This window comes from Ursus maritimus, unplaced genomic scaffold, assembly GCF_017311325.1.
Source record: "Ursus maritimus isolate PB19 unplaced genomic scaffold, ASM1731132v1 scaffold_13, whole genome shotgun sequence".
Taxonomy (NCBI): domain Eukaryota; kingdom Metazoa; phylum Chordata; class Mammalia; order Carnivora; family Ursidae; genus Ursus; species Ursus maritimus.
Genome location: NW_024423675.1, coordinates 66,881,641 through 66,899,869, shown reverse-complemented (window position 1 = coordinate 66,899,869; position 18,229 = coordinate 66,881,641). Strand labels below are relative to the sequence as shown.

Genomic DNA, 18,229 nt, shown 5'->3' with positions numbered 1-18,229 from the left:
TATTTATTGTTTTAGTTTTGGTTTATGGTATCCTATCTTAGGAATGGCATTTCTAGACTTACTGTTTTGTACAGACGCTCTTTCAGCACTGTGGGCTGGGGCATCGTGGACGGTGCATGCCCTTGCAACACACAGTCTACACAGTCTGCAGTAGGGTAGAGTGAGAACAAAAGTTTAGCATTTTTATGAGATTTTTTAGATTTCTTTAAGGCAACTCCAGCAGTGCTGGGACAGAGTTACTAAGTGGGGGTCCCTGAGCTCTGGTGGCCATAGCTCAGACTATCCACGGCACAGGGCTTCTTGGGCACCTGCTCCAGTCTTCTGTGCAACAGGCTGGACCCTGTGTTTCTGGTTTAACTTACTCAAAGCACAGCCCACCATCAAATGCAGTGTATAGAAAGCACTGTCAAAAGTACTTCAAGATGTTCAACTACTGGCATTTGATTTTTGTTATGATATTAAAACCACATATATAACATTTTAGAATAATATTCTGAGCAAGTAAGAATTATATTCATAGTTAAAATATATAGAAATCACTTATAAATATATTTGGAAAATTTTTACTATGTATTTCTTATGTGTTAGGCATCGTTAATTGATATTTGGAAAGTATTTTTGCAATGTAATACTTGTATTCGTGAGTAATCAAAATGTGTGCTATTTATATTATATAAAATGTTAATAGGAGTGGAGATGCAAGTGTTCTGAGGTGTTTGATAGTACTCTTGAATAATACAGCAGTGCAACGGACGAACAGTTAGTTGCACAAAAATATTTCTTGGCTGATTTACTGAACCCATGATTGATCATCTTCGTTTCTGCAGCCCTTCTTTTTGCTTGCACAGTAAAAATTTATGTTACAGGATTAAAAGCTCTTTAGGGCAAGGACCTTTTCTTACTCATCTTCGCATTCACCCAGCATCTCTCCTAGTGCCTTCCATGTACAGAACAAGAATGTTTATTAAATTGAATTATTCAGCTATCACTACTACTTCTAAAAACTTTAAATGATATTTCAGGCTAATGGCTAAGCTACTAAAATAACAAATCTTATTCTTTCCTGTTCATTCTAAATATTTATTTCTAAAATTTTGCCTTTCAAAAAACTAGTATATAATTTGCAATGATATTTAAAATGTCCTGGTGTGTATGTTAGCTCAGGGTGATCCTGCGAGTGCACATCTCCTTATGACATCCCTGGGATCTGCAAACAACTCACAGGGCTTGGCCTTGGCAGCTGAGTATATACCATGTGACCCTTTCCCGTCAATCACAGCTATTTGTGACCCAAACTCAGACCAGTGCAGTTCTCTGCTGAAGCCTGGATCCTGGACTCAGCATTTCTAGCTGTTTATATGAATAGAAGTGAGTGAACCCTGGAACTGAGACGGCCCCATGGGATGACCCTCTTCTGCTCTGTGTGAAAGAGAATGGGGGGAAGTGGTTTGCAGAGGTCAGGAAGGGCAGGCAACAAGAGGCCAGGGGTCTGCAGGGTGTGTGAGGCTCAGGAAGTGCTCAACTTTTAGGGCCTGGATTTAGATCCCAAATCCCATATTCTTAGTCATTTGGCTGTTTTGTTTTGTTCTGTTGTTGTTTTTTGCTTTATTTTTGCAAGCTTGTTTATACGTTGACCTTCATGAAGTAGGTTCCTGGAATATGTGATTTAGAAAAAGCTTTTGTGTCCACAATGTGCAAACTGTATTCTATGTATATCAGTTCTAATTCTTTCACTTTTGTAACTTAATTGAGGGGATGACACTATATCCCTGGCAGGCTTTGGTCAGCTCTTGATCCTATATGCTCCTGACATCATTTGATTTCACTCTGCGTGGCTCTCTCTGGGGTCCCTGCTTCCTGGGTCCTGTCTTGCTCAACAGCATGTCCCTAGGAACAGCAGAGTACCTCACGAAAATTGTAGCCTCTTCTGACCTTCCGAAGTCCATCTCACTCTCTTGTGTGTTCATGTCATGTGCTTCTCCTTCAGAGAATTTAGCCGATTCTGTAATTATGTATTTATCTGTGATTTGTGTGATTGTTTATCTGGCTTTCTCACTAGAATGTAATCTTCATGAAGGCAGAGACTTTGTTTTGCCGGGAGGATACTTTGAGGAGATAATTACTGCATTTTGTTCACCACATTTTTCTTTGTATGTGTTCGGCACAGGCAGCTACACCCTTAATATTTCCCTGCCCTGGGGATTTCTGTGGGTAGGAAGAAGACACTGCCTGTGAAGTCTTAAATTTACTGAAGTGTTTTTTTCTTTTTTTTTCTTTCTGTCTTTTTTTTTTTTTTTTTTTTAAGTAGGCTCTACACCCAGCATGGAGCCCAACATGGGCCTTGAACTCACGACCCTGAGTTCAAGACCTAAGCTGATCAAGACTCAGACACTTAACCAACTGAGCCTCCCAGGTGCCCCCAAAGTGTTCCTTCAGATGTATCTACGTCATTACCGCTTTCTTTGCTTGTCATTTTTCTTGCATCTCAAGTCTTCCATTTGGAATCACTTTTCTTCTGACCTGTAGAATTTCCCTTAGTGAGAGTGTGCTGGTGGGAAACTCTCAGTTTTTTGTCTATCTGAGTATGTCTTTATATCATCATTTTCTTGAAAAAATATACCTTTGCTGGATAGAGCGTTCAGACTGATAAAAATTATCTCTCTGTATATTGACTTGAACATAGTTACTTTTGGGTTCTTTTTTTATTTTTCTCAGTTCCTCAGTATAGTTTTTCATTCCCTGGATATTTTTTAAGTAGATAAACTTATTTATTTCTTGGGACATAACTATATATAACATTAGCTATACCTCTTTAATATTGTTTTATATTCTTTCTGAATTTACATTTCTTGGCTTTTGTTCCATCCATCTCTGATGGATGGTCACTTATTTGCTTGTGTGTTTTATTTTCTTTTACGTTTTAACTGTGAATCATATTCTTCCTTGGGCCTTTTTAAGTGGCTGTTCTTAAGGGCTGTGTTTAAGTTCCTTTCCTGGAGACAGGAAACGTATTTGTTTTTGCCAGTCACCTAAGGCACTACTAATCCAGGACTATTTTAAATTCTCTCATGAGACTTTTTTCAGACTACAAACTAGTATGGATTCAAGCCTCACACCCACGTGATACACAGTTACGATTTCTCAGAAGAGATTTTGATTTTCCCTCTAACAGTAAATTCAAGATAATCTGGGGTCCTAGTAATCTCCTTGCAGCTCTAAGTGTATTTACCCTTCCAGCTAAAATGAGGCGTTAGCCCTTTGCGGGTCCTGGCTCCTTGTAGGGGTTCTCCTGCTTGCCACAGTGACTTCCTGAGGGGAGGTCAGTATGCCTAGGCTTTGTTGCTCTCAAGAACAATCCAGCTCAGGATTTGCTTGCCCTGAAGGTTCCTTTGTTGACTTCTTTTTAGATTCCCGTGGATTTCTTCCGTTCTTCTCAGTCCAGCAATGCATTGGAAAGGATTGTAAAATGTACTTTATCCAGCCTTAAATAATTTTAAAATTGTTTTCTCAGGAGTATCATATTATCTAATCTGCCCTATTGCTTGAACAGATGTTGACATACTTCTAAAATGTAAGCTAACCATATTAAATAAAATAAAGCTTTCTCCGCCCCCCCCCCCGCCTTGGGTGAGCAGACACGTGTATTTTCTTAATACAAGGTAGCATTTTATAGGTATTTATAAATCTTTTTTTAAAAATTCCCTCAGGATTTTGAATCATAGTTATAAAGCCTTAAATAACTCACACTTAGAATGTATATGATTTAGTGAAAAAATTATAATAATGTAACCCAAATAGACTGAGATAAAATTTTTAGTCTATATCAAAAATACCAAGGATTAAGATAGAGATGGGAGGAATTATAAAATTCTTATAAAAGTATTAATTTCTTTTTTCATAAATAAGAATCAGCAGAAATAATTTCCAAAATTGATACATTAAGAAATATAATTTAAATAATATTTAAATATATCAAAAGTTCCACTAGTAGAATCAAAAACTCACATCAATATTACCAGAGAAGAAAACATTCAAAGAAAACATGGGAAGTTAAGGAAAAGATAGAAGACAAAGTAAGTAGTATTAAAACACAAAAAATAAAACATAAAATAGATCATGGAACTCCTTACAAAAACATGTCACAACAAAGTTGTAAGTAGAATGGGCCCAGCTATCAAAAGAAAAAAGTCTCAGATTAGATTGAAAAATGCCACAACTGTCTTCTGTTTTATAGAGATGCGTATAAACAAAGGACTCAGGAGTGGTTGCAAATAAAAAGGTAATTTTAGGGGCGCCTGGGTGGATCAGTCGGTGAAGTGTCTGCCTTCGGCTCAGGTCATGCTCTCAGGGTCCCGGGATCGAGTCCCGCATCAGGCTCCCTGCTCAGGGGGAGTCTGCTTCTCCCTCTCCCTCTGCCCCTTCCTCACCCCGTCCTGTGTTCTCTCTCTCTCAAATAAATAAATAAAAAGGTAATTTTAGATGGAGCAAACCTATTCCAGAAAAATGAAAACAAAAGGAGAGCAAGTGCCGCAGGATCAATGATGAAGTTGAGTTTGGGGAATAAAAGCATTAAATTGGAACAGGAGGTCACTTGGGATTTCTGAAGGGTTTAGTCTGCAGGGAAGGCAGAGCTGTTATGAAGGTTACGCTATAAATATTTGATGCATCAAAATTTGTAAAGCAAAACACACACACAAAAAAAACAGAAGAATACAATAGTGTTTTTAGTGATTGATAGATCAGAAATACAATTTAGAGAATGTTTGTAGTATCAATAAGTAGGTTTATCAAAAAATATATATATATATATATATATATAAAATTTTAGGATTTACCAACGTGGGTTTCCCTTTCTTCTTTGGGTTAGACCCTACTTTGATGCACTTAGCCCCCATTTAAGAATTCAGATCCCCATAATGGCTAAAAACAAGGAAATTATAAATAATGTGTAATGTGACTCTTTGGGGGGAAAATACAGTTATTGGGATATTGATAGAGTACAATATTTACGAAAATGAATTGTAGTATTGCTAAAGTTCTGGGCAAAGTTGTTCGCAGTGGAAGATCCATGTCCTTTGAAGTATTAAACATCTTGTATACATTTTTGAGGCATTAATAAATAAGAGACAAAAGAAAATTCATTAATTCAACACATTCTTACTGGGTACAACTGCATGGTAGTGTTCCAGGTACTAGAGACACGGTAGTAGAAAAAATCTCTGTCCTCTTGGGATTTGCCAACTTAACCTATGAACTTAGAAAAAGAAAACCCGTACAAACAATAGAATCTAAAGACTATACAGATCTAGGGGCATCTGCGTGGTGCAGTCAGTTGAGTGTCTGACTTTTGGCTCAGGTCATGGGATCAAGCCCCATGTCTGCTTGAGGATTCTCTCTCTCCCTCTGCCCCTCCACCCCGCTCTCCCCCACCCCCTCTCTCTCTTAAATAAATTAAATCTTTTTTTTAAAGAAGACTATACAGATATAAGCTATTTGCTAACCTAATTAATAAAAAGAAAACACAATTGTTTTCTTTAAAAATTTAGAAGATACAACAATAGATAGAATGAAAATGATTAATTATGAGAAGATGCTTGCACTAATAAATATGGAAATCTAGACAAAATGGACAGTTTCTGAGGAAAATAGAAATTGTCCCATTTAATGCAAATGATGATAAGAACCTAATAGATCCAGTAAGTGGAAGAGACTAAAAACAGTGTTAAAATACAGCTTTTCTAAAGCCACTAGGACATAAATTCCAGACTGTCTTATGAGTACAAACCTTGGTCAGGCCGTTTGCTGCCCCTGGGAACAGTGATGAACCAGGATAGCTTCCATCATTACATCTTCCCTGTGCTTTTCTTGTTCACGCTACACCGGGTCCCCTGGGATGGTCCTTCAGGAGAGAGAATTCCTGTGCTATACACATTGTTTCAGAGCTTGGAAGAAGGACAGCTTCCCAAAAAAATCATGGTTCTGGAGTTGGCCCATGTGAGTTCCAGCTCACCACTTTGTGACTTTGACAAGATGTTTAAACTTTCTAAATCTTAGTTTAACTTCCATTGGTTAAATGTTATGTCATGAAGGTTATTCATTCAGCAAACCACTTAAAATACCTGCTGTGTACCAACAATCTATGCTAAATTGCTGAGCATACAAAGATAATAAAAAACAAAACAAACCACCATTCCTGTCATCAACAAATGTACAACCAGCAGAGGAAATGGAGAAATCCACAGTTAAGTGTGACATAAGCTCTCGAGTGCAAACAGAGAGGAAGCCACGGTGTTCTGGGGTACTAAATTCGGTGGGGGTGCTGGGGTGGATCGCATTACAGGCAACTCGGATGATTAGCTCTGTTGAAGCAGGGCTTGGAAGACCTCTCATCTAGTAGATAAGAAGGGGAAATAAAGGGCTTTCTTAGGCAGACGCAGCAGTCTGTGAGAAATCCGGAGTTAGGAAGTAGTGTATTTGTATGTCCTGACCCGTAGCAGAGACTGACATAATGGCGTGTATAGGGTCTTCTTGAAATATTTGTTGGAAGGAAACTTTTTTGTTGTTGTTGTTAATTAAACTTCTACTGTTTTTACAGTTTTTCTCTTTCATACCTGGTCTTTTACTCTGGTACATAGCATACTTTATAATATTATCATTACAGTTTTTCTTGTGTTACCTATAAGAGTTGTTTGTAAAAGCTGAAAATGTTTTGAACTCAAATTTTTTGACTCCTAAAATAAGTTCATAGATAGCTTTTCATATATTAGTGTTTAAAAAGAGTTTATAGCAAGTATTTTAAAGTAATTGCATGACTTTCTTCAACTGCACAATGATCTTCAGTAGGTTAATTTTAAGAATTATGCAGAGTTAGTTCTCTCTTTAAAGTTCCAGGTGAACGTGGGGGCCAGTTGCTCCGGCCATCTGCATAGATCTAAATTCATTTACTGTCCACTGCCATCTAGTGTCTTGTGAGAAAAATAACTCAATGGTAAGCCTGAATAATATGCTTTGAAAGTATCTCTAAAATTTAACTGATTGTGAGTTGAAACTTTAACATATAAAAAATGAATTTCATGAGTAAAGTGGTCTTTGAATTGTGTATGGGAGAGAAGATGAGAACAATGTCTACCACCTGACATATCTATTTAACTGATGTCAATGAACCAAATTTTCCCATTTCATCAAAAAACCATGCTTTTTTTTCAATAAATTGTGATAGTCTTTTCTATTGCTCATTTTCCACCAAATCTGTTTTTCCTAATTTGCTTTTTTATAATTTGAATGCTTTTTTATGGCTTCATTGGGTCAACCTATTGGTCATGACTACTGTTACCAATCTTAATCTACTTTCAACTACCTAACCGTAGAAATAAGTATTAAAAATTGCTGTTATTCCAGAAATATTAGCTCGTAGTGGGTTTCTTTGGAAAATTGGGGAAGTTAATTTGTCCCCTCCCACCACATGGCCAGTCTCTGATGGTCCTGGGAGGAGGACTAACAGTCGGCCCGTGTGAGAGTCATCGAAGGAAAGGAAGACCAACAGCAGGATTTGTCAAGTTGCTTGTTCTGAAGGCAGGTCATTTCTTCTCTGGAAAGAGTAGAGGTGGTTGAGGCTTGCAACTTGGCACATTTTCCTTGTTTTTAGTTTTTATCTCTAGCCCCTAAAATATGTTGTGCTAATACAAGTTTTCATAGATACAGTGTTAGAGCAGGAATTAATTTTAGAGACTCAGTTCATTGGATTTTATACATCGATGGTACATTGTATGTACATGCATAGTACACTCTATGTCTTAATACACTCTATATACTGTGTGGTGATGTTTGATAAAGAGCAGTTCCCATTCACCCTCCTGTAAAATAGTATATTTTTTATCTTAATAATCTGAACATCCCAGTCAAACCCTTATGTCAAAAATCATAATGATTTTTTAAATAAAGCTACTCTGATGAATCACTGAACTCTAGCTCAGAAACTCATAATACACTATATGTTAATTACTTGAATTTAAATAAATTAAAAAAAATAAAAATAAAGTTACTATTTCCTTTACAAGTGTCCCTAGAACTTACTTACACCCATTATTGGTTAATTCAGTAATGCAGCCCCTTTGCCAATGAAAGATGCAAAGACTATCTTATCAAATAAACTGTGGTTACTTTTGAAACACTAAGACCTGAAGCAAGACTTGCCTTGTCAGGTCACCAAATGTACGACAGGTTGATAGTCATTCAGGCAGTGCGGTGGACCGATCAGCCGCCCGATAAGGAACTGGGAATCACACAGACCAAGGACTCTCGGAGGCTGAGTATTTGGTGGAGGTGGCAGCTTCACCGCTGGGGAGTGACTGTTCAGTACACAGCTGTCCGTTCGATTCTTTCTGGAGAGTATGTAAAGGTCGGCTTAATGGATCTTCCGCGTCCCTTGAGTACATGTAAAGGTCAGCCGCTGATTTAGAGGTTTGTTACTGATGTCTTCTGCTTGCAATCATAGCTGCCAATTAGTGTGTTCAACTGCAAAGATCACGAAGAACGTAAAGAACGTGCTGTTACTGAACACAGAATTCAAACCAGTGGTTGATCTTCCGTCAGAAACGGATGCTATGAGGGGAACCTTTGCTCAGGGAATCGTGTGGAATAAAACGCAGAAACAAAAAAGAATGGGAAGGCACTAATGCAGAGGGAAGAAGGGGAAACCATGTCAGAAAGAGCTGTCAGTCCTGGGTCGGTCCTCATTTTCCCTGCCTGCCTGAGCGTTTGGCCTTCATCTGACGATTTATTCGTACTGTTAGCACTCGCCTCCAGCTCGCATTTGGAGACATTTCTATTTGATAAATATGAACAAAAATTATAAGGTAATTGGTAAAACAAAGATAAAGTTTCCATGGTAAAGAATTATTTAATATTTTGGTAGCTGTTTACTATCCACAAGTTTTTCAGATTCTGTCAAGTAGTTGAAAGATTTCCAAACCTCTTATTGTCAGCAAGCCTAATACATAGAATAGCTTTCCATACACCCTTGGTGCAGTATTTGCTTATCCGTTTTTCGTGCCTCATAGAAACTGTACATACAGGGAATAAGTATTTTGTAACATTACATAAATGACCTCCTAATAATATAGGATTGTATAAGCTATTCTTTCATTATTGATTTTTGAAGGTTAATTATAACTTGTAACATTATTAAATCTAGCCTTAAAAAGCATATAGCAAAGTCATCCAAAAAAGATGTCTGTTGTAGATCTTCAAACAACAAAAAAAGCCAAAGACTATTTAAAAATAAAAAAAACATCCAGGGCACCTGGGTGGCTCAGTCTGTTAAGCGTCTGCTTTCGGTTCAGGTCATGATCCCAGGGTCCTGGGATCGAGTCCCGCATCAGGCTCCCCACTCAGCGGGGAGTCTGATTCTCCCTCTGCCTGCTGCTCCCCCTGCTTGTGCTCACTCTGTCAAATAAACAAAATCTTTAAAAAAAAAAAAAAATCCAAAGCTACTGTTGGGAGCTTGCTCCAGAGTTTACCTTCTGTCACAGCCCCGGGAAGTTCTATAGGAGTGAGGCAAACCCCTCAGTTCCGTTCAGGTTCACTTCCTGCGTTCTGTCTTTGGTAAAGAAAGAGAACGTTGCTCAGCATCCTTTTTGTGATTAACTTTCTCACAGTTTGAGAAAAATCATTATCAGTTCTGATTGTTCTTCAGGCTAAATACCCCACGTCCTTTACAATTTTTTCTTATAGTCATCCCTTCTTCCTGTTCTTGGATAATTCCTCTACTCTTCTCTCAGTCACAGAGAGGGTGGCACCTGACTCACTACGGCAGTGGTAGCTACTGAGTCTAATTGAAGTCCTCAGCTGTGCCGTACGCATACTGGTGTGTAGTACAACCAGTGACCTTTAAACTGGTGACACGAATTCCAGCCTCTTTAAAAATCAATAATGTGGAATTGTCGTTTGCTGTCTTATACGTAAATTTTAAAAGTTTTTTTAAAGCATAATAAACAGTTTTAACTTAATCTCTTAAAAAGAATCATTTAAAATGTATTTCTCACAGGCATTGATTGTACTTAATTACAAATCCTATGTAAGCACTGTCCTGATATAGATACATATGTGAATAAAATACTTAGAACTTAGCTTCTAATCTGTAGGTAGTAATGATTTACTTAAAGCAGCTGGGGGTGCACCTATGCTCTGCTTCCCTCCCCCCTCCCAGTTGATTGAAGGAGCTCGTTTATAGGCTTTGTTCTCGTGTGATAGTAAAATGTTATAGGAAGAAAGTGTTCTCTGACATGACAGAGCTTGAAAATCACGTACCTAGTCAGTGTATAATTACATCCAACTCCATATCTTCAACTAGAATTTGCTTAGTAATTGCAAGTATTAGTAGGAACATGTGTAGCTTAAGAGGATTATCTAATCTTAAAAGGATTTTTAATGAAAATGAAAAAATACAACCAAATCAATGATTACAAATCAATTTGCCTTGTAGTCCCTGATCCTGTCTCCAGATCTGTAAGTCCACTCTCTGGAGGTTGGGCCTGATGTCTGTCTGTTTCTCGACAGTACCTTGACCCCAAGGACACCTTTTTTTTTTTTTTCCATTTTATTGTTTTCTATATATCAAAATAGGAGGCTATTTTAAGAGTTATTTCCTGCCTAGGCATACATTGAAGTCCTATATCTAGTCCTGTATTTTGTGTCCTATCGGGAATACGAGAGAGAATTTCACCTCACATACCCCAGTTTGACCAAAGCGCTTTTCCTCATTTTCTGTCTCTCTTAGTTGGCTCACAGATTCCTCATGACCGATAAGTAGTATCTTGGAGTCTTTCTGTAGTGCCGAAGTACAGGGAGGTCTATAAAACATGTTCTTTCCTCTTGCTAGAGTCTGTGCGTGTTCACTCCACCTGGAATCAAGGAAGGAAAACCCCGGCTCATCCCTGCTGGGCCCATTGCTCAGGGCACCACCATCTCTGCCTACGTGGCCAAGTCCAGAAAAACGTTGCTAGTGGAAGACATCCTTGGGGTAAATGGCTTTTTACTTTGTGACATTTGTAACGTGAAGTGTTTATTTCATAAAGATGACCTATCATTTTGATGTCATGATTCAAACCATTTTATAAAAGCATTAGAGCAAGATACGATCAATAAATGAATTTGTATGTAAACTAAAATTTATCCTCAGAAAATCGTATCTTATATACCCACTGAGAGCTAGATTTAAATAGTTCTTATTTCAATACATACTGGTATAGTTAAGCATAAAATGTATGTTTACATTTATGTAAACTAAATGATCAGTGTTCTGTGTTGTATATCCTAGCAAGATGGATATGAATGAGTTAGCTAATGCTGTGTACCATGCTACCCCAGGTTTTAGTGACGTCCTACGACAACCACCTGTGACTTCTCAGGAGTCTGTGGATTGGGCCATTTTGCTGATTGGGCTGTATTCAGCTGGGCTTGCTTATGCATCTGAGATCAACCGGCTGTCACTTAGCAGCTGGCTGGCTTCAGAGGGCCTCAGTTCTCTGTGTTTGTCACTCCCCCACCTCCCCACTGCACCCCTAAGTAAAGCTGGCCTGGAATGTTCTCATGATGGTGTAGAGGTTCCAGAGAATAAGTGAAACATGCAAGTGAGTTTTCAAGCCTCTGCTTTCATCAAATTTACTACCGTTACATTAGCTAAAGTAAATCACATAAGCAAGACCAGATCAGTATTGGAAGATATTGACAGAAGGATACGGGTGTGGGGAATGTCACAAAAGGGAGCCCTTGGTGCAGTCTTCCACACTGTATGTGAACATTGTGATGAAATGGCACTACATGAGCTTAGACTTTAAAATTGACAAGTATGCAAACAACTATAGAAGTGTAATGAAATTGCTCTGAAAAAATGCTAAGTTGGAGTCATGAGATCTGGGTTTTAATTCTGTTTTTGCCACTAATTATCTGTATAGTTAGAGATACAGATAAAGTTGCTGAAAGACTAGATCATCATTATAAGATAATTATGTGGGGCACTTGGGTGGCTCAGTCAGTTAAGCCTCTGACTCCTGGCTTCACCTCAGGCCATGATCTCAGGGTCGTGACATTGAGCCCCATGTCGGGCTCTACGCTCAGTCTGGAGTCTGCTTGAGATTCTCTCCCTCTCTCTCTGCCCCCCACTTGTGTGCGCTCTCTCTCTGTCTCTCTCTAAAATAAGTAAATAATTTTTTTTAAAAAGATAATTATGTGACATGATAGAGGTGCTAACTACCACTACAATGGCAGTCATATTACAATATATAAATATATCAGATCAGCAGTTTTATACTTTAAACTTACATAATGTCATATGTCAAATATATTTCAGTTTTAAAAAGTGTTAAAAGTAGATACTATACAAGTTGTCATTTGAAAATGTTCTGTTGTATGTGCAGGCTTTCAAAAGATCTGTAAATTACAAATACATATTTGTCCTGTTCTTGATTTATGAAAAGCTTCCTACAGACAGCAGAAATTGAATAAATGGAATTGATGCTTTGGTATCAATTCATTCGATTTCCCTGTATTCCTTTGAGTGATTTGCTAAGCTAGAAAGTTATTAAAGTCAAAGAACCAATTGCATTTTTCACAAGTAATTGGTAATTATTGGGTGATTTGAATACTTAATGTGAGCCTTTGCGATTCACTCAAAATGACTGTCATTAACCTACACTCCTGTGTTATTCTAACCTTCAAAATAGAAGAGAAACAATTTTTTATATGTACTTTCCTTCATGTGTTATTTATATGCCAATAAAGCCCTTGGAAGAGTTCCGGCACATAGAAGGTCATGCTTAAATATGTGTCAGCCATCATAGGTATTTTTATTATTGCATGAAATTAATATATATTCATTGATTAACTAAATTCTACTGCACAGGGATAAAGAAACATTAAAGCCATATCTGTGTATAGGTGACGTGCTGCTAAAGATAAGCATTTTCTTAAATATAGTTTTTAGTGTCCATCATCATTTGGTTTTCCTTTGAAAAGGACTGCCTATGTTTTATTACAAGTGTTAGGCAATTTCTGACCGAAATAAGAATCTTACCATAATGATTCCATTTCTTTTACTGAGTTTATATCTTTTTTCCTTTGATTTTTCAGGATGAACGATTTCCAAGAGGTACTGGACTGGAGTCAGGGACTCGCATCCAGTCTGTTCTTTGTTTACCGATCGTCACTGCAATTGGTGATTTGATTGGTATCCTCGAGCTGTATCGGCACTGGGGCAAAGAAGCCTTCTGTATGAGTCATCAGGAGGTGAGGCTGGCCCGTTGAGGGTACTCATTAATATTGTTCCGTTAATAAATGAATGAATATTTAAAACTGCAGTTTGCTTAACAATGTTTTGATGGTTTTTAAAAACCTTTGTTTTGTAGTTACTTGGAGAGAAAACTGATTAAATTAGAAATATAGTAACTTATTTTAGTAAGAATCCGTTCTAACAATAAAAATAGAAGTATGCCATATTGTGAATCAAATGAAGTAGGAGGATGACTTTGGAGAGTTTTCACATTCTGGTTGTCTATATTTTCTTAAAAATGTCCTCTTCCTAGAGGATATCCTGAACAAAGATTCCAGCATCACATTTGGAAAGACTGAGTTTCATGCACTATTCCCTGAATCAGAATTGGCTCATTAATCCTAAACCAGATACTGCGGTGACCTGTCACTCCCAGACCCAGACGCCTCCATCTCTGCCTGTGCCTGTCCTCCTCTCCTGCCCTCTCCCTCCAGCCACGCTGGGCCCTTGAGCAAGGCTGAGCTGCTCCTACTTCAGAGCTCTGTGTCTGCTGTCCCTCTGCCCGGCTTGTGCGTGTCCTCCTTGTCCCCACCTCAGCCACCTCCTTCAGGAGTGTCCGCACATGTTGCCGTGTCAGGAAGGAGGCCTTTCCTGAACACTGCATGGATCTCCATGTTGTGCCTCTGTTTCTCTGTAGCCCTTTGTCACCAGCTAAGACCCCGTGCACTTCTCTTACTCTCTTTCTTGTCTTCTCTCTCCCCCAGGCCAGTGTAGGCTGTGCTGGTGGGTGGTGGTGGTGCCGTGTCTCCAGCACCTAGAGTACTGCCTGGTACCCACGAGGCACCAGTGACTGTTGGGAAGTGAATGATTAATAAAAGAAGTAGAATAGCTAGTAATTGGAGAACTTGTCAGCAAATTTTAGAAATATCTCATCATTGTATAGTGGTGGTTGAGGCCATTTTAATAGTATCTTTGTTAAACTGAAAAATAATTATTTTATGTGAAAATCATTGGATGATAAGTCTCTTAAGCAATTCATCTTGCTTTTTACGCAAAGTCAAGAAGAACAAGAAACTAAACTCAGTTATAAAGGAGCGGGAAATGTAAAAGAAAATTCTTGTACATATTTGATTCTCTGTGTTTGGCAAAATAGTCAAATACTCAGGGGCCTCAGGAAATTCTTCATCTACATGTGTGCTGGAGTCCTTTGTTACAACGGACGTCTGCATGTGACTAATCAAAACGTGTTTCATCCTCTTTCTTCAGGTTGCAACAGCAAATCTTGCCTGGGCTTCAGTAGCAATACATCAGGTGCAGGTGTGCCTTTGGGGTGTTTTTACGGGGGCTCCCTTAGAGAGAAGAGTTGTTTAAAGTGCAGCCACTGGGGGACGGGGTGGGGGTTAATAAGTGACCCTAATGTGTTATTTTTGGATATTAGGTATTTTGTTATTTCTAAAATTTTGTCTCTGTTCACTTTATTTACTTATTCCCTGCCTTAAATATCTTGCAGTTATTTTTATATATTTATATGAAATTGTAAATCATATATGCCATAAATGGTATATGTTCTATTATGGTTTTTGTTTTCCACTGAAAGCAAAGGAATGGACTCCTACTGGCAGTAACATTGATACTATATTTTTATGACTCCATTTCCTAAATTAAAGCATCCTTTAAACTAAATGGTATACAAAAACTTTCATCTCAAATTTAAGATAACTGGTTCTCTTGAAAATATGGTCTAATTTAAAAGATCACAAACTTTATTGAGTTTCCTGGCAACTAGACTTCAAGGTTCAGGGACACAATAGCAGTATAATTCTGCTTTGTATCCTCCACTTCTTTTCGTTGTTGTTTTGTTTTTTAAATCCGTTTCAGCACACTCAGGTTGTGTGATGGGAGGAGATAAAGTATATAGTTACAGGATAATAGTATGAGTGGCAAGGACCTCTCAGGTCAGACCATATCAAGTATAAGTGGAATATGTGCCTAAGTGTCATTTTTCAAAGCGTAAAGTAGTTTTAAAGAGCAGCTCTGGAGGTAGACTGCATAGATCTGAATGCTGACTCCATCACTTAGTAACTCTGGAGCAGGAACTTGGTTCTGAACTTCTTTATGCTTCAGTTGTAGAAGTAAATCCCAAATCTGTGGTGTTTTGTGATGATTAAATGAGACAGTAACTCTAAAGTGCCTAGAACCAAGCTTAGCACATTTAAGCATTCAATAAATATGACTTGTTACTAATAGTATTACTGCCTTGTAAACAGTGATTGTGTTATGTCTTTTAAGATAAAATAAGGTAAATAGTATTCAGGAATTGTTATTTTAAATAAGCAGAAATCTCTATGATTAACAGCCATTATTATCTATGGCAGGTATGCAGAGGCCTTGCTAAACAGACTGAATTGAATGACTTCCTACTTGATGTATCAAAGTAAGTGTTTGTTTCTAGGGTTGCGGTGGGTCTTCTTGATCAGTGGTTTAAGTTAAGTGCAGACTCACACAGTGACAGACTGCTGTCCACTGCAGTCAGGAAGTAGTCTGGTAAGAAGGGCTCATCGTTCAGACCGTAGAGAGACATGCTCATCCGTCTTCACTTTCCAAGTGAAGGACTGCGGATGTATATGTGATCATGTTAATTTGCAAATAGACTCACTAGAACATGTTAAAGACGCTAAGTATCTCTATTTTTGTAGGAGAAAACTAAGAGCAGTAGAAGAGAAAATGCTTTAGTTTATTACTTTCCAAAAAGTTCTCTCTGCATTTTCTACAAATGTCAGTAAATTAAACCATATTACCAACATTATTATTTTAATTTTCCCATGTATCATAGTTCAGATATCATTTTAGAGAAAATGTCCCATTTGCCTAAAGTCTGACCTAGAAAAACCTCCTCGGGCTGGCAGTGGAAGCAGTTGTAGATATTTATTACATTCGAGGTTCATAACTGGTTTTTCCTGCTACGGGGAAGACTGTCTATAGATCTGACCTATCTACTGAATTGCTGAAATCTAAAATAATGCCCCAGGTTGTGGTCACTTCGGGCTCACGTCCTCTGGCAAGTTGATAGAGGAATAACATACCTGCTCTTCCACCGGCAGCAGCTCTGAGCCTGCTCTCTCTCGTAGATCACTTTGGCAGCCCAGAAGAGCTCACTCATTCACAAGTGTTGTAATCCCCACACTAGTCAGTCTGGAGTTGCTGCTTTGTGTTACATGTACTTCTTGAAATATGACATTAGAGAAGCATGGGAGTGAGAGTGCTCTCATGTGATCCGTGGGCCCGCTATGTCTCTGAGAGAGAATTACACAGTGTCTCTGGGACACGTGAGAACACAGAGAGGGAAGCTGTGTGCCTTCCTCTGCTAGTGTACTTGAATCTCTCGCGAGGCTTCCACGGTCCGGTTAGGTCCCTGTAAGTCTCTCCCCTAGGGGAAACCCATTTGACTTCACCATCTTCCCTGCTGTAGGTTCCTCGGTGCACAGCGTGATCAAGCGTGTGCTAAGTCTTGCCGGCTCCAAGCCGAATGATTTGTCTTTTCAACAAAAGGCATTTTTCATCACTATTAAGTTAGCTTAATTCTGAGTGTATTGCTGAATTCACAGGAACCTAAAGTGGAAGCAGTAGCTTGCCAGTAGGTCCTAGATAACATATTCCCTGAATTACATGCCTGCAGATTCATGTGTTTATCAGGTTGACATTTTAATGTAGGTGCCGTACGTCTCCAAAAAATTGACTTGTGTTTGTAATAATGAATAGATAATTTACTTGTGCAGAGTCACTAGGCTCTTATCATTGCTTGTATTCTGATATTTCTTCTCAAATGAATTACATTGCTTTCTCAGTACAGTTAAACTAACATTTTAACTTTCCAGTTTTTCACCGATAATTTACATGTTATCTATATTAATGAGATTTAGCAAATGTAAATATTTTTATTTCAGATATTCATGAAAATACTAAACATGGTGAGCTCAATTTTATCCCTTCTTGGTTTTAGGTAGATGCTACAAACTTTCTCTCAAAATAGGTACTTAGCTATAAAATAATTACTTAATTCATCCTCTGAAATTAGAGACTTCATTCCAAAGTTAATGATAAGGTTTCATTTATCTCTCTAAAGTAATGTTATTAGTTGCTTTCACAAAAGGACAGAAATCAACATGTATCTTTACGTTTTTTGCTTAAATGTTCACAAAAATGGGAAATGTATTCAGTTTAATATGTTCTATGTTGTTATTTAGATTAATTACCAGTTTTATGTTCCTTTTTTTCAGGACATATTTCGATAACATAGTTGCAATAGACTCTCTACTTGAACACATAATGGTAGGTTGCTTTTTATTTTGGAAACGATTGTATTTAACCCTTACACTCAGGTCCTAGTGCGTGGTGGGATATTTTCACGTATTAGGTGTATAATAAGCTGTTTTAAATACCATGAAAAGATGGTGCTTAGTGGAGGTATTGCTTTGATTTATTTGTCACTTTTGATTAATTTTGGAGGCATTTTGAATAACTTTTGGGAAAATCTGAGTTTTTCATTATTTAGTGGGGAGCTATACTTTGAAAAAACATTTAGTTCCTTTTTATACTCTCCAAAATACCTTTTGCATAAACTACATTAGGAATTCCCAACTGACTCTTCCTGATCTTAAGGTCCATTCTATTTAGTTTTAATCTTAATTATTCCTCTCTATTTGGAAGACTAATACACTTGGAGCTGAAAGCCATAGGAAGTAGAGATTTATCCGTATTTTCTTGTGTTGCTGCTTTAGGCCTCTGGAGAGACTCCTTTAGAGAAGTGGCTTCCGGCCAGAGTGACCCGTATGTGCACAGCACCGGTAGTCAGGCTTGCTTGGTACCATTCTTGCTCTGTTCTGTATTTTGATAGGGGTTCTTTCTCCTTCCCATTTTCCTGGTCTTTTCCTGTGTAGTAAGTTATTAGGCTTATAGGCTTAT

General features: G+C 38.0%; 1 protein-coding gene across 2 annotated transcripts in view; it reads left to right on the top strand.

The window, feature by feature from the left end:
* PDE10A (phosphodiesterase 10A) overlaps positions 1-18,229 on the top strand; it is a 292,346-nt gene that overhangs the window by 209,245 nt on the left and 64,872 nt on the right. For both annotated transcript variants that reach the window (XM_008688476.2, XM_040628044.1), the window contains exons 6-10: positions 10,880-11,020; positions 13,129-13,284; positions 14,534-14,584; positions 15,643-15,701; positions 17,545-17,596. In XM_008688476.2, the coding sequence (XP_008686698.2) occupies positions 10,880-11,020; positions 13,129-13,284; positions 14,534-14,584; positions 15,643-15,701; positions 17,545-17,596 (459 nt within the window). The remainder of the gene's footprint in view (positions 1-10,879; positions 11,021-13,128; positions 13,285-14,533; positions 14,585-15,642; positions 15,702-17,544; positions 17,597-18,229) is intronic.